Genomic DNA, 22,672 nt, shown 5'->3' on the forward strand with positions numbered 1-22,672 from the left:
CAGAAGAAAATCTTTCCTGCAACCTCACCACAAAATTCAGCGTGGGGGTTTGCGAAGGAACATCTAAACAAGCCTGATGCATTTTGGTATCAAGTCCTGTGGATTGATGAAGTTAAAATAGAACTTTTGGGCTGCAATGAGCAAAGGTATGATTGGACAAAAAAAAAGGTGCAGAATTTCATGAAAAGAACACCTCGCCAACTGTTAAGCATGGGGGTGGATCGATCATGCTTTTGGCTTGTGTTGCAGCCAGTGGCACGGGGAACATTTCACTGGTAGAGGGAAGAATGGATTCAATTTTATACCAGCTAATTCTGGGAGCAAACATCACACCATCTGTAAAAAAGCTGAAGATGAAAAGAGGATGACTTCTACAACTGGTTAATGATCCTAAACACACCTCAAAATCCAGCATGGACTACCACAAGAGGCGCAAGATGAAGGTTTTGCCATGGCCCTCACAGTCGGTGAGGACTGACCTCAAAAGACGGCCCAAAAATCTCACACAACTAGAAGCTTTTCGCAAGGAAGAATGGGTGAAAATCTCTCTAACAAGAACTGAAAGACTCTTAGCTGCTACCAAAAGTGTTTACAAGCTGTGATACTTGCCAGAGAGGAACTTTCCACCAAACAGCAGATGTTAATATTAATCTCTCAAACAGGTTCCCTGTCACAGTTTAAGTTTCTTTTGTTGCTGCACACTCGGGTCTGTGGGATAAGCTGGAGTACAGATGAAAAATCGCTCTGACATTTACAACACATAACAAACTTTTGTGCAGTTGCTGAGCAGGGAACATCTGAACACTGTGCCTAGATACCTTCTTACTGTCTGGAACTACCAAGTGAGTACGTACATGTATCATTCATGCAACCAAGGACAACAGCTTTCTCACTGTCTGAGTCCCCTTCCAACAGATCCCACGTCTGCTAACCCAAATAGAACTCATGATTAAGACAGTGAATACAGTACTTTTACTACAGCATTTAGTTCAAATGACTTAACCAACAAATGGCTCTTTGTAATAACTGTTATGGCCAAGACATAGAGACCAGAATTGTATCATAGCTGCGGTTTATGGCTCCAAGGAAAACACCCAATAAACTAATAAGGTTCTCTGATTTAACCCTCATTATAACAAACTCTCACACAAACTGCTTTCAGTGAGTGCAGTAAAATAAGCTTAAATCTCTTGATCGCCAATTTTACTAGCATCAAACGCCACCCTCCTTTACAGTGGCCAGACCTCAATGGTGCGATTACAGGTACTGTCCAACAAATAAGGGACTGGTGAGTCTTGGTTTGCTTACAAGAGGAAGAACTGAATCAAATTAAAAAAAAAAAAAAAAAAAACTGGAGCAAAGTGTCACTGTATTTAGACAACAGCTGTTTCCCTGAGATGACCACACTTGATGGAAAAGTGCTTGGCACAGATATGAGAGCCAGGGAGACACCTGTATATACAGTTACATGAAGAACGGTGAATTACTGTTGCGGAAAAGTGAGGTCAAATGAAATATTTAATATTGTAAATTTCCTGCCTGGTTTTGCATTTTTCTGCACATTCTTCCTTGTTTCTACATTTAAAAAATAAAAAAAAACAGGGTGTTGTGGAGGGATTTAATATGAAAGTTGTAAACGTAGGCAGGACAAAACCTGCATAATTGGCCCTGTTCTTGATGATCACTAGCCTTCTCCTTGAGCTCCGCTCGCAGGAGGAGGAGGACACGGACTTGTTTTTAACCCCAGTGTCATGCCATAACCTGTATGTTTGAGCCTCTGGCAGCAGAGACAGCTACGATGATGTGGGCGATGTTGCACACTGATACTAAATGCACACCTCCTATGTTCCCTGTTAGAATATGAATGAAGGTACTGTAGAGTTGCGGGTTTTATATGATGGTACAGTTGGATAGATCATCCTATAACCCTATAATCACATTTTGTACGGTAAATTTTGTTATATACACATTATGCCATTTGGTGCAAGATGATTCAGCAAAAACAATTTTTACATTTTACAGGAAGAGAAAAGGATATTGTTTTGATATAATATAGAACTATATGCTTTTCATGACATTTATTTTGTATAATTCATTAATATAGCAGAATAATATACCCATGGATGCAGTTTTCATTAAATATCCAAAAATTTTCACATGTGAAAGAAATGGTTTTCTGAGAGGGCTGCACAGTCAGAGAGGCTCCTCACACTGCTATGCTAATAAGCAGCTCTGAGGGAGACCCAATGTAACTGTGAGATGATTATGATAATCTCATACACTCCATCGCAGATCACAGCAGACATACACACACGCACACACACACACACACATAAACACTCTGATAAACGCTGCATGCACCCTCAACTGTGTTACCAGGCAACTGGAACACCGTTAGACCCCCAAACTAGCCCATACACACATATATACACACAGGAACACAAAAGAAGGAGGAACATTTAAACAATTGTTCATGAGGTGTATGCATGAAAACACATGCATATGCAGATGCCACCAGCCTCTGAGTCTAGACAAGGAGACTCACATTCAGTCTGTTACACACATTAATTAACATAAAACAAAATTACTGCAACGGTTGGCCAAATGGCCCTCCTTCTGGTCCCTGAGCCATTGCTTGTCTTGCATGGCCTCCTATACTAATTGTGCTGTTCTTGCTGTCGTTATAGTTATGTGGTTTGGTTTCAAATACTGAACCTAAATTCTTAGGCTGCATATTACGATCCATCTGGAAATGCAAGTGCAATGTGTGTTTGCAACAATGTCGTCAGGACAGATACCTATGCATGTGCAGTTGTTGAAACAATGAAATAATTCTGATTCTGGTTGAACCAAAGCCAGAAATTGTAGGTCGAATACCAGGACGTTCAATACCAATATCAGCACCTGTGTTTTTGTAATCGGTGCAAGTTGTCAAAAACTTCAAAATTCTGCTTGACACTGTGACATTACTGGTACCACAGTTAACATTCAGTTAGCTCAAGCTAACCATTAAACAGCAGCACAGCTGTGTGAACAGAAAATCTGTTGAGTGCAGCTGGCTTTTCCTCCCCACTTTTGTTTAATTATAAAACACAATGTTCCTAAAATGTCATTAATGAATTTGTCCTCTTAAGCATGCTCAGCCATCAAATGGTTCACCCTGCACGTTAATGGAGACATGTGACTCAATTATCAAAGCTAACCTGAAGTGAGACAAGCGGAGAGAGAGAGAGAGGGAGGGGTGGGATACGTGAGTGCGTGTGTGTGTGTGTGTGTGTGTGTGTGTGTGTGTGTGTGTGTGTGTGTGGGGGGATACAAAGTTCTGTTGGCATGTTACTGATAATTATAACCAAGACCCTGCTGTACATAGCTCCCCAAACAGACATGATATGGTGTGAGGGCGGGTAAACATGAGAAGGTTACATGCACAGCTCAGTAATGACATGAGTTTGACAAATGACACTGCGCCAATTAGAAAACGAAACGGGTACAATACTGAGCGAAAAAGCGAATAAGGGTGTAGTGTCGTCTAGGGAACGTATCAGAGGACAACAGTGAGCTACAAACAAATACAAGATAAAAAAAAAGGGCACAGATTGTAATCATTCAAGATCAGCTCACAAATCAGTTTGCTATCAGTTGACTAGTCAGGAGTAGTACCGCTCATCATGAGAAAACCTTATCACGTCTTCTGTGGCTTTTGCTAAAGTCTGAGGAAATAACCCTGATGAGGTCATGGAGACAAATAAAAAAAAAAATTAAGAGAGAGACTGCATTACAGACTAGGGGCAGGGAGTTAGAAAGGGAGTTTGACATTTTTCCATGGTTTGACTGATACATCTTGGCCTCTGCTGCGCCCCAATATTATGGAAGTGCATGACTAAATTTGTATCACAGTCTATATTCATTCTCTTACATTTCACGAAAGGCAAGTAAGCATATCTACACAACGCCTGTGTTCATGGTTTTGTAAGTTTTAAAACACAAATATGAAATCATGACACTTTGCACTGCAGTTGAATACTGCAGAATAACCGTTATACTGTTGAAATTTTAGGGAGACTTCTTGTCTTCTGAAGGAGCAATTCGCACGATCACATGCATAATTACCCTGAATTTGATCTTCTCTTCTTGATTAAGAAAATGCAGCATTTCTGTATACCTTGGAAAAGACAGATTATTGGCTAAAATTGTGCTTAGTGTTAAAATTCCATCAGAGGAGCTAGTCGGTCTTTCTACTATTTTCATCAGGTATGCACAGAACAGATTCTGGATTACCTGTGGACCTTGAAATCTGGTCATTTCTTTGATTTAAATAAAAAAAAATTGAAAGAAAAAGAGGCACACACACTCACACACACACCTTTTCCCTGTCACTCCCTCAGCCTTATCTCATCTAGGCCACTGGTAAGAGGAGGCCGTACGGCCGAAAGTGTGTACTAAAGAGTAGCGCTCCAGCACTCGGTGCATTAGGATGATTGCTCTGGCTACTCCGATAATGTCCACCTCGCCTGCATGGACCAAAAGGAGGACAAAGCAGGGCAGCACACTGGTAGTGTATATTTATAGCTGCGCCATCATCAGAAAACCCCCAACTCACCCCACCACCCCCACCGACTGAAGCTCTGGCTCCCGCCCTCAGGGAAACCCCCAGCAACAAGGAACTCCAGTGAGCTGCCCGCCGTTTATTTTGGGCGGCTGCAGACAGGCCTGCGATGGTTTCAGGCTCGCTGCTGCGTTTCTCTGAGAGAGCACGAAGTGTTGAGGGGGGTGTGTGTGTGGGGCGAAGAGAGCGGTGGATGAGAGTGGGCGCACGCATGCACATTAGAAAAGCGTGTAGTGGATAAAAAAAAAAAAAAAAAATCTGCCCGATCTAAGCTTGCTTAAGCCAGCAACAGTGATATGCTGCACTGACAAGAGGAGTCAGGCGTTGCCAAAATTCGTTCTCCTGCAGAGAACAATGACCTTCTTTTCTCATCGAGTGAAGGAGACTCTTAGAGACAAACTCCTCATGTTGATGTCATGGACATCAACAAACAGAGTTAAGAATGGTCTGAGGGCAGGTGGCTGGAGAGGGGATGTTAGACCTTGTTGGTTCACATCTCATTCAGGGCGGTAAGGTTGAGGCGCGGCAGCGTGTATCTATCTGACCTGCAGACCAGAGCTAATTTCCTCACAGCCAGCGCCTGCCTGTCCAAACGCTTGATGAGCTGAACAGCTGCTCTGTCGGCGGAGGGTGTGAGACACAGAGGGAGAGAAAACAAAATCAAAAGAAAGAGAAAGCAGGAGACAGAGGACGGCAATAATAGAATGTTTGATAGAGACAAGCGTAGCTGCAATTATGAACATTTTCCCAAAATGAAAACTCCTGTTCAATGTAGGAAAAAAAAAAAATACTTCTTGCAGTTACAAGTAAGTATCTAAATGCTTATAGGCATGCATTCAATAAACATTCTAACAGCTGTTACACCTTTTAATCTAGTAATTTCTCATAGGGTTAGGGGTGATTTGGCAAACGCTTTATTTGGTTGAAAAACGTCTGTCTTGTTCTGTTTACACTAAGTTATTCGCTGTTCATGCACTTCTGATAAGTACTTGTATTTCCTGCCTATATAGCACCTCTAGAAGAAAAAGAAAGTAGGACACAGGACGGTCAAAGAGAGGAGAGAAACAGAGACAAACAGACAGTGGGGAATAGGAAGAAGCAGAGGGAGAGAGAGACAAGTGGACAAAGAATGGAGAGACGCTGTAAATATCCCACACTGAATGCATAGGTCCTTGATGGGTTCAGTTCAGGGTCAGGCATCATTCACATCCACCTCCCCTCACCGCGGTGCCATAATCCTGGGGGAGGAATGCCTGGAAGGCCTTACAGGCCAAGGTCCTGTCCCCCAGGATGTTACAGTACAACATCCATACTTAGTACAACCTAAGTATGGAGAAGCCACATTGCGGCTATAGCTCTGCTCACTCTAACGAAGATGTGTCATTTTGAATGTGTTTTTGTGCGTCTGTGTGTGTTGGTTGGGTTACTTTGCAAACACTCCGTTGGGCAACACAAAGCCGTCGGGTGATCTCAAAATGAAACATTACCGTATGCTTAAGAGTTTAAACATGTAGCATGTAAGTCACTCTCACAACAATCCATGTCAATTACTGACAATGTAAGGAGGTCTCCATTTGTACGTTTTAGAGCCAATTCTTCTATACCATTTCTTCTGCCTATAAAAAGCTCCAAACTGCAGAAAACGCTGATTTAGTCAGTGAGACTGGTGTAATTTTAAATCCCGGCAGAACTTTTGTCCCCCCTGCACTACTCTGTCTCCCTTAACCTCTCTCCTGTAGCTCATAATTAGCCTCAATGGTTTGGAGAATAAAGACATTTCACTGCACGTCTGCCTCATACAAACACCTTTTTGACTGTTGCACCAAAAATCTCAACCACTAACGCTGTAGCCCTAACGTCAAAAATAATTATTCGCATGTGACTCTGATTCTGAGCCACGGTGAGGTAAACCTAAACAGTGACACGGTCCCTGATGTACACCAACACTACAGAGGGACCTGTCACAGTCTCAGTGCTCATTAAACACATGCAGCAGTGGACCCATTTTGACCTGGTTCTTAACAACATCCCGGTGAAACCGTGCCAATTGCACCAGAATGTGCTGGGTCGAAATCTACATCTCTGAGGGACTTCTTCCGACGACGCAAGGCTGGGATTTTGTGTTCATGTATCATCAGGTAGGGAAGGTGAAGGAGGCGGACAAAGAAGAAATGTGAGTCATATCCTCAGTTCTCCTCCTCCTCCGGAGAGCTCAAGAGCTCAAACATGTCTACGAGGCAGACATCTTGTAAACATGAGAGTTTGATTCCAAGATGGCATCTTCTCAATTTCAGAAACACATCACTTCTACATAAAAAAAATAGAACATAAAATGCAAATATAATTCAACTGAAAACAGCACTTAAATGTTACTGATAAAATCTTCTATTGTGTGTAAGTAATTTAATGTCTTGATAGCCATTTATATTTTGATATAGTAGTAGATTATCTGGAAATTCCATTGAAAAAAAATGTTAAAAGATATCAACAGAATTGAATACCCGACAATCAAGAAACAGTACTTTGTCACAGCAATTAAATAAAAAGGTACTAGAGCAGTCCCGCTCACCGATTCTCAACGTCACAAAAATGAACAGAAATTATGACACAAAGAATTAGTGTTCAGGGGGAAAAAAAAGAACTGAGGCACTACTTCACACAGCAAATGCTGTGTGTTTAACGAGTGCGTCAGTTTTCTGGGAGAGACCCTGAAAATTAACCATGCCAGATAAAAATTTAGAAGCTCTCATTCTCTGAACAAAACCCAGCCCCGCACATCCACAGCAGGCAAACGCGCAAAATACTTACAATGCGAGCACATCTCCAGGGGGTAACTGGCTTCATTTCCCTGAGGAAAAAGAGAAACAGAAATCAGAAGACATCAGCATAGTTTCAACAGAGACCCATTACAACTCACTCACGTACAACCTCACTCGCATACCAACTGTTTCACTGGTTCAAACTGGGAAACAACGAGTCGGTTCTAACAGTAGGAATACAGCCTCAAAAAGCTCTTCGATACCTCGATGCTGATTAAAACTTGCAGTAAAAACAGGTATTTTTAGACAATAATTCCTCGGTTGTTTCCTTGTTCATCACACTAACGTCGGCACCTACTGGGAAAGGCAACAAGACAGTAGGGCCCTGTTGATCTGTGGTGAGCACTCGATTCATTTCACAACGGGAATGACGTCGACAGTAAGGCATTCAGCCATGTTCTGTACATTCAGAAATGTAATAAAGTTCGTAGTAACCACGATGGATTAGATTGGTTTTCTTGCTTTTTTTTTTTTTTTTACATTGCCAGGATGTTACGTCTTGCCAATCAACAGAGACAGGTAAGACTGTAAAATGAATGACTGAACGTGGGCCCTAGAGCCCACACTGTTCAATAAAAGTGATAGATCTTCAGCTAATCTGATCGATGTGATTGTCTTTGCTGATGTGGTGGGTATGTGCAAGGATGTTGCAGTGTTGGTATTAGTGAAACAAAACACTTAAGCTGAGTCATGCATTTTAAGAGTTGTTTTTTTTTTTTTTTAACAGCCTCTTTCAAGTTTTGAGAGATGGATTTTGACACCAGACAAGCAGAACTGAGGTCATGCTACAGCCCGAGACTAAACTCTTATTACAAATCCCTCTTCAAGTACTTGGAAAAAGCATGAAAACCAGAAAAGGTGAGGAGCGCAGTGACTTTGAGATCTTTTTTGATAAAAAAGCATCACTCAGAAATATATTTCAATGTGTAAAAGTAAAACATCTTCATTGTCTAGAAAGTGTGGTAGTGAATTCCTCAGACAGCCCACGTGCAAACGTCCAGCACTGCAACGCCACCCAACAGAGGCATCAATTCATGTATGGATACACAAATGCAAATTTTGTGAAAAACAATTACCCACAGATACTTTTTGCAGCCCTCACACAAATGCTGTACTATTTACTGAGGTTTGGGCAAAAATCTTTGTCATGGATGAAGAGGTAACAGCCGACTGCACACACAAATACAAGCCACTTAAAACATTTCTGTGAACACTTCAAAAGACTGTTTAACTCAAACTTCTTGAGGCTGTTTCTTATTTACATGTGCTGCCTCTTTCAAGTTCCAAGTCATGCATCTTGCACAGCATCAAATCTTCCCGCATAACGCAAAGGCTCTTTAAATGAGCCATACCATTGCGAGAAAGTGCATGGTGGTGTGTTTGTGTGTGTTTGTGTGTGTGTGCACGCGCGTGTGCGGTACTGGCTCGTGTTCACCAGTCACATCCGCATCCCCTCCCATCCAGCACTGCAGTGCTGTCCACTGAGCCTGAGCCTGATCGCTGGCAGGGTGAGGCTGAACACTCACATGGGGGCCTGTGAGGTGGGGGTGACGGAACGGGGATCCTACAGCTGAGACTGAGCGATGCCCCTGGCCAGCAAGCAATCGACCAGAATTGTCCCGCAGCTCCATCAAGGAATGCCAAACCGAGACTGTACTTGGCAAACTGGACATGCGAACTGGCAGCTCAGTTTAAGCTTCCTGTAGCCAAGTGTGTGCTTGTCCGGAGATGGACAACATACAGTGTCCATGATACCATTACTAACTGCAGATGCTCATCGAGAAACTTAAGCCCCGTTGTGTGGAATTTTTTATGTGAGAGTAGCATCTTTCATATTGGTGCAAGCAATGCTGTGCCTTGATTTATGCTACCGCTAGCCAAAGTAAGTAATCTACAAAATGTGCACACAGTTGCTTTAAAGACAACAGAGAAGTAGGGAATTTGAGTCTGTGTTGGTCCATCAACTACCACAAAAGTCTGATAAAAAGGAACATTCCTTCCATGAAAGCTTGGAGATGTTTATTTCCAACTTTTAAAGTCTGCTTTACTCCTGGGCAAAAACAGTGGCATTTGGACTTAGACCGTACAAAAACAGCCACACTGAGAATGCTAACATAAATAAATAAATAAATAAATAGCAAGTCTCATTCATCACATAAACAAACTGGAGAAATTAAGGTAAGTTGAAAATGTAACCTAAACAAACTACAACAAATCATAACATTTTTGATTTTGTGGATACAGAGATGGATTTTGAAACCTGACAAGCAGAACTGAGGTCATGCTACAGCCTGAGATTATACTCTTATTACAAATCCTTCTTCAAGTACTTGCAAATAGCATGAAAACCAGAGAAGGTGAGGAGCTCAGTGACTTTTGACTGGTTTGCTTGTTTACCAGTGTGAATGCAATAAATAGAGAAGTAATCACACCCAAAGAATATCACCAATGCCTTGCAGAAGATATGTGCTACTCTTGCTCAGAGTGACACGCAGATACAATATACACACTGAACTGACTAGAAGTGCCAGTTATGTAATGTACTGGCTCACCGTTGTGCTACTGTTCAACAGCAGACTTACCTTGTTGTGGTATTTTAAGAGCAGAGAGGAGAAAGAGGTGACATGGGATTAGCCAGGAGAGCGACTTAGCATTTGACACGCTATCAGGAGAGTAGGGTCAGCCACTAGTGCAGTGATCTGAGGCTGATATATACATGGTGTTCCTCTATGGAAAAACAACTTGACAGAGGTTTGGCACTGCCATTTTAAGAGATTGAATTCCAGTGTAGTTCAATGCACAGCACATGACTCCACCATTACTGGGGTTGGGTTTCCCATTGCCTGCGTGGCTCGGTGGGTAATAGTGACAATGTGATATTTTATTGATCCCTGTAGGAAAAAAATCCTTTTGTTTGCCGCCCTACACAGAGCTGGCTCCTACACAGAGCTGGCACCGCTACAGAGCAGCACTGCGAGAGCTGTAGGTAGAGTGACTTGCTAAATGACACTTCAGCAGGATTTTGAATTCAAGGCCCCTAACCAGTGACCGCAAGTTCAAGGACAGGCTCTGAATGCCCCCTCACCATGCTATATGAGACTTCTTGTTGTTGTTCACAGCTTTATTTTGGTCCCTTCAGTCTGGAGTCAAGAAAAATAATTTGTTGCTTTGTTTTACTTCTAGTCCATTTAGGGTCCATAGTGACTTTTAGTGAAGCAATAGTTTAAAAACAATAAGTCAAAAAAACACAGGTATCTCATTCATGGCACAGTTTTGATGAACTGCAATTTCAATGCTACATGGGCAGCATACTTGATTGCACTTCACTGTGCTTAAAGGCTTTGATTTATCTTCTCTGGTGGTCACAAATAGGTCATGCAGAAATAGTAGGTAACGGCACAAGTCCAGGCCGCACCTCGGCTCCAGCTGTCAGAAAATATGTCACACATCTAGAAATGGAGAAAAGGAAAGGAGTCCTCTACTTTAAATTGTTGTCATGATCAGCAAACAAATTGGGAAGAGTTTGATTGAAAGTGTTTTTTTTAAAGCAAAACAGACAAAGGACAAATAATGTACATCAGTTAAATCAAACTACACCAAGTATAGCTCTATATGGTCAGTTATTGAGGTTTCATAACTGCTATATGGCAACCAATCCAAAATATGCATGCAGCTGTAGCAATGCAATTTGACATGTCACACAACAAGCAAAGAATTCCTTAAAGAATGTCTGACCAGATGAAACAGATCCAAGTGCAAAACATGCAAGTGTCTCCAAAGTGTTGCATCTACTGTAAGACTAGGGGATGCTATGGCAGGGCGGACCTCACCAAGTAGTGCTGAGGGGAAAGCAAGTATGTTTTCTGTCATTGACTAGTCAATCTGTCAGTTTTAGCAAAATTCAACGCGAGCTAATCGTGGGATGAGTCAACAAGATTAACTATAAAACAATATTGACTATAAAAGACAAACCATGAACTGGTTGTTGTTACTCACGAAAATGTATTTTCCCAAAAGAACTATTATTATTTTTTTTTTTTTTAAAGGAATGAGATGAATGGCTTTACAAATAAAACAACCACGAAGATGTTGGCTGTTAGTGCCTAATGCAGCAAAAGTAATTAACAGATAACACCCTTACGTAATCTGTGAAGGCTGGGGATGCCTTGGAGTCAATTCCTTTATATATTCAAAATAAATCAACTGCTAAACAACAGATTTAAGAAACAATAGAGCTACAACACCCACGCCCAAAGATAAATGTAGAATAAAATAACATTTAAAGGAGGCAGTGGATTTAAAAGAAGAAAATGTGCCAGTCACTGTTCAAAGAACTATGACAAACAACCATTTTAAAATATTTGTTTTCAGTAATGACATAGCGTTACCTATTGATGAAATATCATGATAAATTTATCTTAACTTACAAAGTTAAATGAATAAATACCTAAACAAAATTGTGGGTAAATGAGCGTTGGGTGTGCGTACTCTCAACAACATCCATGATGTCTACTGCCGTTTAAGTGCTAGCTGTAGGGTCCCCGGAGATAAAAGAGACTTACAGCAAAGCAGATTTGGTGTTAAGGATTACAGGTTTACTCACTAAGACCTGCCCTTAGTTCACTTGTTTAGCTAACATGGGGTCAGGAGTAACTCTCATCATGTCTTCTATAATAAAGACCTTCATGCAGCTCTTGTTGATCTGCCCCTTTATGTAGATGCTAATGGAGGATACCAGATGGGATGCTTATAAAAAGGAAATAGAAAAAGAAATGCATAAAGTGAAAAGGCATCTTGCATACACAGAGAGGAAAAGAGGCAAAAAGACAGAGAGAAAGACTCGTGTTGGTTCATCAATAATGCATGGATCATTCAGAATCAATTAGGCCTTAGCACACAAAACACATTTTGCATAATGAAGAGTCTGGCATCGTCGCTGGTTCAACAGCAACACTACAGCTGACCCAAAAACCCAGCTAATTATAGACCTGCAGAACCCAGTCATAACATGAAAGACTAGGAAGTATGTTACATGGGGCCGCAGACTAAGATGGCCAAGATGGTGCCTAGGTACAGTACTCTCTAGTACTTTCTTTGTTTTTGTTTGTTCACTTTGTCCAGTTACTCAAACCTGATTACTTCCACTAGAGAAGAACTGCTTAACATCAGGCAGTTCACTCCAGATAGTTTTTCACCAGTTTACACAAACCTGAAAAGTTTTTTGGAGATCTCGGTCAGAGGAACAGCAGCTCTCTGTGGGACATGGAGGAGACGCAACCGGGGGAAGCGCGCTGGTGCGCTATTGAAACTCCGACAGCAGGGACTTCAAACTGTATTCCCAGAGATTCACCTGGCGAATCTCCACTCCTTGCCCAACAAAATGGATGAGCTGCTTCTTCTCAACGGAATGAACAAGGACTTTGTACTTTCTGCTGCCCTTTGTTTCACTGAAACCTGGCTCAGTGACTCCATCCCGGACAATGGGTTACATCTGCTGGGCTTCCATCTACACCGGGCGGATCACATAATGGAGCCTGCTGGTTTTTACATCAACAAAGGTTGCTGTACAGATGTCACAGCGCTATGTAAATACTACAGACCAAACTTGGAGACAATGTTCACAAGTTGCAAGCCATTTCTTTCCACCATGTGACTTTTACTCCCTCATCCTGATTGATGTTTACATCCAACTCAACAACAAAAACATACGGCTTTTCATGATCCTTGGGGACTTCAACAGATCAAAATAAACCGTGAACTATCAAAGTACAGACAGCATATTAATTGTCCCACCAGAGACAATAACACACTGGACCACTGCTACACAATTCTTAAAGATGCATATTGCTCAGTTCCCTGGGCAGCTTTGGGGCACTCTGATCACTGCTTGGTTCATCTTATTCCAACCTACAGGCAGAAACTAAAATCTGCAAAGCCTGTGGTCAAAACAGTGAAGAAATGGACCGGCGAGACAAAACAGGAACTGCTAGACTGTTTTTACTGCACCGATTGGAGTTCTGAAGCTGCAAGTGGCAACCTGGACGAACTGACTGACACTGTGACATCTTACATCAGTTTGTGTGAGGATGTGTGTGCCAACCAAGACCTTCTGCACATACAACAATAACAAGCCATGGTTCACAGACAGACGAAAGCCTGTTATAAACAGAGATCCCACTATATTGCTGTTAAGAAGACCCCTCATTATGCCAGCTTTGCTTGTTTACACTGAACCAAACAAAGCCAGCATAATGCCGCCCCAGTATGCGTTTTTTAGATAGCATCTCGGCATCCTGGAATCAGAGGCGTTACATGTAACAACAGCGTTGGCATCTGTACCGCCATGCCGGCTCTCCCTTTTAGACAGACATCAATTTGGCTCTGAGACTACCTCCGCTGCCGGCTTAATGCTGGGACAACAATGCCCCCCCCCCATTCTGTTTTCGAGGATGTGAGCCAGCTATTCCAGAGACCGAAAACCAGGAAAGCACCGGGTCCAGATGGTGTCTCCCCCTCCTGTCTTAAAGCCTGTACTGACCAACTGGCTTCAATCTTCACACAGATCTTCAACAGATTCCTGTAGCTGTGTGAAGTCCCCTCCTACCTCAAATGCTCCACCATCATCCCAGTCCTCAAGAAACCCTCCATCACAGCACTGAAGGGCTACAGGCCTGTGAGCAAACATCTGTGGCCATAAAGTCCTTCGAACAACTGGTGTTGGCCCACCTGAAAACTGTGACAGGACACCTGTTGGACTTCCTGCAGTTTGCCCACCGGGCAAACAGGTCAGTGGATGACGCAGCCAAGATGGGACTGCACTATTTTCCTGCCACACCTTGACTACGCAGTGACATGTGCAAAAATCCTGTTTGTGGACTTCAGCTTGGCTTTCAGCACCATCCTTCCAGAAATCCTCTCCTCTAAACTTTCCCAGTTCAATGTATCCCCCCGCCATCTGTCAGTGGATCACCAGCTTCCTGACAGGCAGGAAACAGCAGGTGAGGCTGGGGGAAGTCCCTAAGTTCGCAGAAAACACTAGTCATCGGACATATCCAAGAGGACGACGAGCCTGTTGCAACTTGGAGCCAGTTGTACACCGCAGTCATCAAACACGTCCTGTGCACACCCAATGTGGTCTGACAGGATACAGGATACGAACAGACTGCAGCGAACAGTAAGGACAGCGGAAAAAAAAAAAAAACCACTGGTTCTTCCATGCCCACCCTTCAGGATGTGTACTCCTCACAAACCAGGAAACTGGCAGTGAAAAAAATATTTAAAGATTCCTCACACCCTGGAGACAACTTTTTTCAACTCCTCGCCTCCAGCAAGCGATATAGAACCCGGTATACGAAAACTCCCAAACACAGGAGCAGTATCTTTTCCCATGCCATCAAAAATAGCAGACCAGTATCACCTGCTATGCAATAGCTACTCTTGGCTCTTCAGAAAGTTATTACACCCTGCTTCACATCTACAAATACTGCATTGTACAAATACTCCTACATCACAATTTCATTCCCATACAGGAGGTACATTATTGTTGTTGTTTGCACTACCACGCACACTCAGTCATGTTCATTAATGACATAGGGCATCCTACCTTGACTTCCTTAACAAAAGTAAAAACTGTCTGTAAAACCTGAGATTTCTCGTTTAACGTTTATTTATCCACTGCAGGTTTGCTGAGCCCAAATGCTCTTTTTCACCAACGCCCTCCTCTACTCTCACATACAGTAGTTACACAAATGCACACGTAGAACCTGCCTTATCTGCAGCCGGGGGGTTTAGTGCTTTAGTCGAGGGCACAGAAGTGGCATTAGGCAGCAGGCAAGCACTGCTTATTCACTTCTCTGTCCAAATGTGTTGACTGAACAGGCAAACTTTTGATAAAAAGTCTGGTTTGCCAACTTTTAGGCCACTGCACATTTGCACACTTATTGGAATCCTGAAATCTTTCACTGGGGTTAAGACCAAACCCCAGTGAAATTATGTCAAAACATATTGCACATAATTTAGAAATTTAAACATTGTGGTACCCTCTGAGTGCAGTAAGTGCATCCTACAACATGTTTGAATGGAGCGATGACTTGCTAGATTCTAAAAAATTAATGTATGTATTTATAGTCTCATCGTGTAGGGTATCCAAGATCCAGTTCTCCTAGTACTAGGCATATTGATGTGTTCTATAACACAATTCCAATACCCCTTTGTACCAATGCAAATCTGAATGTTTACTGTACTTGACTTAAAAAATATTTGAATTGAATACAAAATCTGCTGAACAAACATGACCGAGGGAGGAGGCGAGGAGGCAATGCTGTTGTCTATTGACTGCATGCAAGCCGGTGTCTCTCTACAAAACTCTGTACTGCTGCTACCTGTATTGACACATTCGGTACAGAACGAGGTGGGCAGATAATGTTAAAAAGAAGTGAGACGGATACCACAGCAGGAGGAATTACAGCAAGTAAAGCAGTGCTGGAAATTTCATGACTGGTCAATCGACAGAATTTATTGAAAACAATTGTTTAAGTCGTATTTAAGAAAAAATACTTTACATTTTCTGTTTCCAGCCTCCTTGCTGTGATGGTGTGCCACTTTTTCTCTTTATGTTGACTGAATACTCTTGGTACTGGACTGTTGGTCGGATAAAAACATGCATGCCGATGTTGTTTTCTAGCCCTCTGGGAAGTTGTGAAGGGCCAAAACGACTGTATAAACTACAAGGCCATGTAAAGACAAAAGACCCCTGGTATGTGTGTATGCACATGGGAAATCAATTACAACTATATGCCATCGTAGAACACATCTTTGTGTCTAACTTGCCCTTTTTGGCTTTCTTTTCCACACAATGCATGTTACTGAAATTATTTTTGAGGTGAAAAGTGTCTTGTGAGTGCATTCAAGTCCGTTTATGTGTTGTGCCTTTTCTCCCTGCTTGGCTTCCTTGCTTGGTTAAGTTCAGGGATCACAACACTCCCCTCCTCCACACAAATGTGTCTGCAAGTATCAAGCTTGCCATATACGATAAACATACTCAACCCTCCAGAGTCAGAGCAGAGGGCAGAGCTGAGCCGTGCTGTCAGACTGGTCTTTAAATAGAGTTCACCCCTCCATTTTTCAGCGTAGCTTTGTACAGCACGCAAAACCCAGGCCAATAACCAGCTGACTCCACAATATCACTTATAAGCTTCTACTCTATTACTAGAAGAGAAGCCATTGAGGATATGTGCGAGAATGAAAATGAGCCGCTACAAGTTTTAAGTCATCTGTCTCTTTTGCATATTCAGTTGCTTTCCTTTTGTTCCTCAAAGCATCATCTCTCACCTCTTGTGATTCTTGTTTTGTAGCATTGCCCGGTTGGGTGCACGCGCATGTATCCTTGCCTCTATGTGGATATGTATGCATTTCTGTGTGGATGTGTGTGTATTTCTGTGTGTGTGTGTGTGTGTGTGTGTGTGTGTGTGTCAAGGATCTTAACCAGATTTAGGAGTCAAGTGCAAATATGAAAATAATTACCAAAATCTTTGCTGCCTGAAGGAACTCTGGCAGGGATAATCCTCTCAGCCATTTCTATCCCCGTCTTGGGCTTACCTACAAAGGGTTTTGAAGGCCTCATAATGCAATGTACACTAACAACGCCTAAATCTTCTTATGCATTAACCAGGCGGCGATAAAGACAAACTGTATGTACCAACTGCTGGGAGAATGAGAACACCCAATTCTCATTTTTAGCCGACGGCTCAATACTGGATTGTTCCTCAATACAGGAATTCATCTTGGTGTCACCAGGGCTGGGACACACTGACTAATGCTGTGACATATGAAGGTCTCAGCAGAAAAAGCACAGCAGTGACGGTGTCAAGCTAAGGTCATCAGCTGACACATTTCTCCTTTATTGTATAGTTCATCAGTTAACAATTTTGTTTAACAAACCAAAAATAAAAAGCCCATCAGTAGTTCCCAGCACTCAACATAACATAAGGTATCCAAAGGGCTTTTTTTTTTGTCAGAAATGGTCAAAACCTTAATATATTGAATTTACACTGATTCAGTTTGCAAGGAATATCATTAAATCCTCAAACTTGTGAGGCCGGAATCAACATCTACTCAGAACTGTGACTAGATGAATCCCTTTAATGAGTTCTATAGAGTAAATTAATGATGCATCATTTCAGCACTAATACTTCTACACACACCAGCACAAAAAACAACTACTGCTATGAGGACTCGTGCCGGAGGCCGCTCTTGTAATGAATGTGTTGCAACAGCAGCCGGAACAACAGAATCAGCGGCTACCGGTTACAAGATGTTAAATTAATGTCGAAGACCAAGAAAATGACGATGTATTTTCAACTGTGATCTTTTAATCATATATTTTATACCAAAATGTCATTACCTTTACTTTTTGGAAATTCCTGTGTTACTTCATGAAGGGCATTGGAGTTTGGGGAAACTTTATCCCAGCGCCATCCTTCCAACCAGCATTAGCCGATTACATTAAAGCTCCACACTCGAACACAACAGATCGCTGCAGGTGAACTGTTTCACGCCGCGTAAGACACTGCGGGCAGGGGCTATCAGTGAATGAAGCCCCACACTTGCGGGTCCCTTTGCTGCCACTGACGGTGTGCAAAATGTGGTTTTATGTGTCAATGATATGCCGCACATTTGATTCCTCGACTTCTGATCGGGCAGAAACATGAAGATGGTGACTAGTGATATAAAAATCAGCCAAAATACGTCAATCAGTCATAGACTCTGCTTCTTGCCGACAGGTGGTGCATGTTGTGGTGTCACCCTAGTAGGTATAAAGAAAAATAACAGCAACAGAAAAAAACTACAACCAATACCGAACTCAAACCAGCTTTTTAAACCCCCCTTTCACCTCCTCCTTCATCACTATCAGTGTCTAGAATGTGTATGATCAGTCATAACTGCATGTACACATCCTTTCTGACCTTTATAACTTTTGAGCCCTCCTGGACAATCTTTCATGCATTATATCTCCTGTTCCAACCGGTAATTACAAAGGCAAGTTTCCCTCGACGTGCCATTTGAATGTTACTTTCCACTCTCCTGTTCACCGGGCACAGAGGCTGACATACCAGACAAATAGATGTTTACTGACAAACTAACTAGAGTCTGGCCTGTGCCCGTGACTGCTGGCACAAGCGCAAGGCGAGGACAGCAGCAATGTAACGGCCGGTGAGGAGAATAAATCCACACTGAGTGGGCTGGTTGGAAGTGCAGTGTGGTTTCACGTAGTGTTGATCATCACTCCTGCTCGTGGTTCACTGGGGCTTTTATCTCTTTTACATTAGCTATGGCTCGATCCTTATGTGGGTGGCGCTTGATTGCTAGGCAGCATATGGTCCCCTTAGCATCGGATCATTCCGCTACACGATTAAGCAACGGTGTATCCCTGCCCCCAACCTCCCTTTGCAGCTGAGGAGAATACATTACACAGCCCTAGGGATGGTCCCAAGGACCAATTTTCCTGTCAGTTAACAGGAAATTTAAATTTAAACTATTCGACTGGTCGGGGGGGGGGGACACTGGGGCAAACAGCGTAATATTGACTTGCCTAGTGTGGCTAACGTTGGCAGTGCTAGCATCGGCGACCCGCTTTCCTTGCGGGTTAAGTCTACATGCCTGTGCCAAATGTGGGTACGCATTGCTCCAGTTGAGCAGTTATGTTCCAGTTTATTCAGACACAGCCCACATACAACCTTATTTTCATTTTCTGGACCAAAAAGCCACCAAGCCGCGCCGGTTTTACCAGATGCCATCCGTCCCGCTTCCCACCTTGCTGGTTTGCAACATCCGAGCACCGGCGTGGGGAGAGGGGGGGCTTCCATCTGTCAGGGATGCAGTCCCTTCTAGTGGCAGGCGGTTGCGTAACATCTTAGACGCAAGAGTTAACCGGCGTTGCACATTAATGAAACGTTAATAACTAGTCTAACCGACTAGTATTTCTGGTGCCGACTAGCGAGCGTAGTAACGTTTAATCGTTTACCCGACTAATCGTGCACATCCCCAGGCAGGCCGTAAGTTGGCACACTGTCTGTAGGACGTCCATGCCCTGTTTTTCAACGCTCTGGCAGAGGGCGGATGTGGCTGCGGGGAAAATGCAACACAGTTCTGAGCATTTTTAGCTTACGAGTCTCTGGTTATTTGCATTTATTACTGAAAAGTCAAAAGGCCACTGTTACTGTTTTTTGGTTTAATGCTGTGTCATGGACAGATGTTAAGGCTCTTAATTCTTGGCTCTTGCGTGCTGTTTGTGTTCCTTTGTGTTTACTGACGCATGTTTTATGCACCATAATATGCAGAATATAACCTCAAGAACAATAACATTGAATAACAATTCAAGAGCCCCTGACAGCTACAGTGGGTAGCGGTTACCCAACCGGGGGCCCGTTCCAGGAAGCCGGTTCACGAAGTTGTCTGGTTTTTTCAGACCAGATCTTTTTACACCACTCAGTGTTCCAGATTTGAGGTTTCACTCAGCAAATATATCCAGATATCAGCAAACCTGCTTCTTAGAACGGCCCCAGGTTAGTTCACCGTCTGTGGTCTGGCATCGCTCCTAACAATGCGAATTTAAAGCACACACATTCACTGCAATTACTGTTATAAAGTTAATACCCGAATGTTATCAATCCAGTCAGAAAATTATGAATGTTAACAACCGCATCTTTTAAAGAGATTTTCTGGAAAATCTACATTCCGTCTGCTGACATTTTTGCCTACACTATAGCTGGACCGATACTGGGTTTTTGAGTTCATTGCCTATATTGATGGGAAAAAAAAATAAACTAATAATAAAAATAAATAAATTAAATTAAAAAGTTCCAAATAAAGATCTTTTCATTTTGGCCCCTGCAAACGGTTGCGGACAACATGTCAGCTTTTGATCCTCCCTTAAGTTGAATATGGATCCAGTCCTGGACACTGCTGCCCGCTCAGGTCCACTCCTATTGGTCACTATGGATGGCTTACGGTTACTAGGCAACACACATATTTTATATATATATATATGGTCGACTAACCAATTCGTTGGGACGGAACGAGCCAATGCTGCGGCCGCTTCCTCCGGAGCCGCTGTAAATGAAAACAAATGTAGCTTCGGCCCGTGACACTGGAGCTTATCGGCTCAAATGAAACGGTGTTGCAACTATCAACACGGCGCCATGCTACCTAGAAAACCTACCCGAGATACATATCGCTACGTGCTCAGCGCAGAGCGAACGGGAGTGCGGGGACGTAATTTGAGCGGACGTTACATTTTTCCTGCCCGTGCGTGCGTTTGTGTGCGTGCGTGCGTGTGTGTGCGCGCGCGCGCGTGTGTGTGTGTGTGTGTAAATTGTGCCAAAATCAGTCGCAAAACCCCAGGCCTCATAAGCGTGTACTTTTGTCACGAAAAACTAATTTTGCAAGGGGGGGCCCTCGTCGCTAACAACGAGCGCGGGCTACGCCGAGGCGGGGATGAGGCATATCTGGGCCACGGGCTCTAGGCTACTGTCAGCCCCGGGGCACCGCGCAGGGAGCGCGACCGGGAGCCAGAGAGCGGGGCGAGAAAAGCGTTTCCTTCTCGCCCGAGCCCTGCGCTGTCGACCGCTGAGCCGGAGCGAGGCGCTCGCCGCGAACAACAACCTGTCAAAAAACGCCTCGTTACTCGACACACCAAGGCGCAGGCCTGCCCACTGGCGTGTTTACCAGTCGGCGGAGGGTGAAATTAGGAGCCGTTGCCGCTTACCATCTTGCAGGTCGGATGATGAAATCCAGGCGCTGTGAGCGGAAAAGAGGTACGACCGGGGGAGGGGAGGGGGGGGAGTCGGTAGGGCCGCCGAGCTGTGGCGAAGAGTAGCCTACAAAAAAAAAACACACACACACGGTTTTGTGGTGCTCTGTGAGGTCTCGGCCTGACTATACACCCAGCTTCAGGCTCTCGTCTCAGTCTCCGTCTCTCGCTCTCTCTCTCTCTCTCTCTCTCCCCCCTTTACAGAGGCTTTCACTGCAGTGGCAAAGGGAGGGAGACCCGCTGGGAGGGGACAGCGAGAGCGGAGGAGGAGGCTCGGTTTGACAAGCAGGCGGTGGCGGAGGGGAGGAGAGAAGAAGCGAAAGAGGGGGGGGGTGCAGCAGTACTGTACATCCGGGAACCACAGGCTACATTTACTTATTTATATATCGAGCCTCCCGAGCAGGTTTGTCCTCGTGGTCCCCCTGCTGGCGTTACGACTGCACTGCAGTCCCGGGCCTTCTTCTCCACGTGGCCCGTCTGTGCGCCCTGGACCCCGACGGACGCGCCTCACACCGTACGATCCCCGCAGCACTAAATCTGGGCGCCCCTAGCGCGGACTTTTTGCCTCGCGGAAGAGGCACCAAAATCCACGCTGAGCATTGGAGGCCATAGCGAGACCTCAGTGACCTTAGGGGGGGCCGAAAATAGAATCTGAACAACCGTGCGTTTCCTAAAGAAAAGGTTCGGACTGGAGCAGAAACTACTAAAAAAAAAAAAATTTTTTTTTCCAGAAGCAGACACAGCAGGAGTAGTGTAACTAACGAGTGGGCGCTGAAGCTTTGAATGAACTTTGTCCCTCCATGGTGTCCGTTTGAGAGTCTGCGAGTCACGCCAGCCAGCGGTAACCGTGCTGGTAGTAACGGTAAATCTAGGAGCAGTAGTGTATACCGAATAGTTGTGTAAAGTGGAGCAAGAATCCCACCTTTATATTAAAAAATCAGAATCATTTTCAGGATTTTTGGCAGTCCTGCGGGGCAGAAACCTGCGAGAGTTTTACATCTTTGCAGTCAGGGTGATTGATCCCTTCACTCCCCCCTCGGCTCTGCAGTCGCGGGACTGCAGAACGTTTGATCACCGACCGGGACCGGCCGTTGAGTCAAAATCTGCGTTTGCGCAAAGCTGAGAGCGCTGTTCAGAAAATGTGGCGTTCACTGTCCTGTCAGCGTGAGGGAAGTTCCCCCTGCGACACCGTATATTTCTGCTGCTCGTCACGCACCGGCATTTCAGCACGGTCTCCTCGTATTTCTACCAGTTTCCCTTTGTTGCCTCGAAAACTCACCCATAAAGAACTCCTACGTACATATATAGGACCTTGATTCATTTATGCCATTTCCTTTGTAATATTGGATTTACAGTAGTGTTTGCGTGAGTTTTCAGCACTTGTGTTTCTGAAATACACTTTACGTCGTTAACAGTTTACAATAAATGATTTAAATG

The 22,672-nt window shown here is 43.7% G+C and overlaps 1 protein-coding gene across 1 annotated transcript in view; it reads right to left on the bottom strand.

Annotated features, from left to right (window-relative positions):
• ppp3r1a (protein phosphatase 3, regulatory subunit B, alpha a) overlaps window positions 1-21,468 on the bottom strand; it is a 33,107-nt gene extending 11,639 nt beyond the window's left edge. The window contains exons 1-2 of the mRNA XM_040138748.1: window positions 21,191-21,468; window positions 7,415-7,454 (exon numbers count right to left, since the gene is read on the bottom strand). Of these exons, the coding sequence (XP_039994682.1) occupies window positions 7,415-7,454; window positions 21,191-21,193 (43 nt within the window). The 5' untranslated portion in view covers window positions 21,194-21,468. The remainder of the gene's footprint in view (window positions 1-7,414; window positions 7,455-21,190) is intronic.
• Between the last annotated feature and the right edge of the window lie 1,204 nt (window positions 21,469-22,672).

This window comes from Xiphias gladius, chromosome 11 (genome assembly GCF_016859285.1).
Source record: "Xiphias gladius isolate SHS-SW01 ecotype Sanya breed wild chromosome 11, ASM1685928v1, whole genome shotgun sequence".
In the NCBI taxonomy this organism is placed as follows: Eukaryota; Metazoa; Chordata; class Actinopteri; order Istiophoriformes; family Xiphiidae; genus Xiphias; species Xiphias gladius.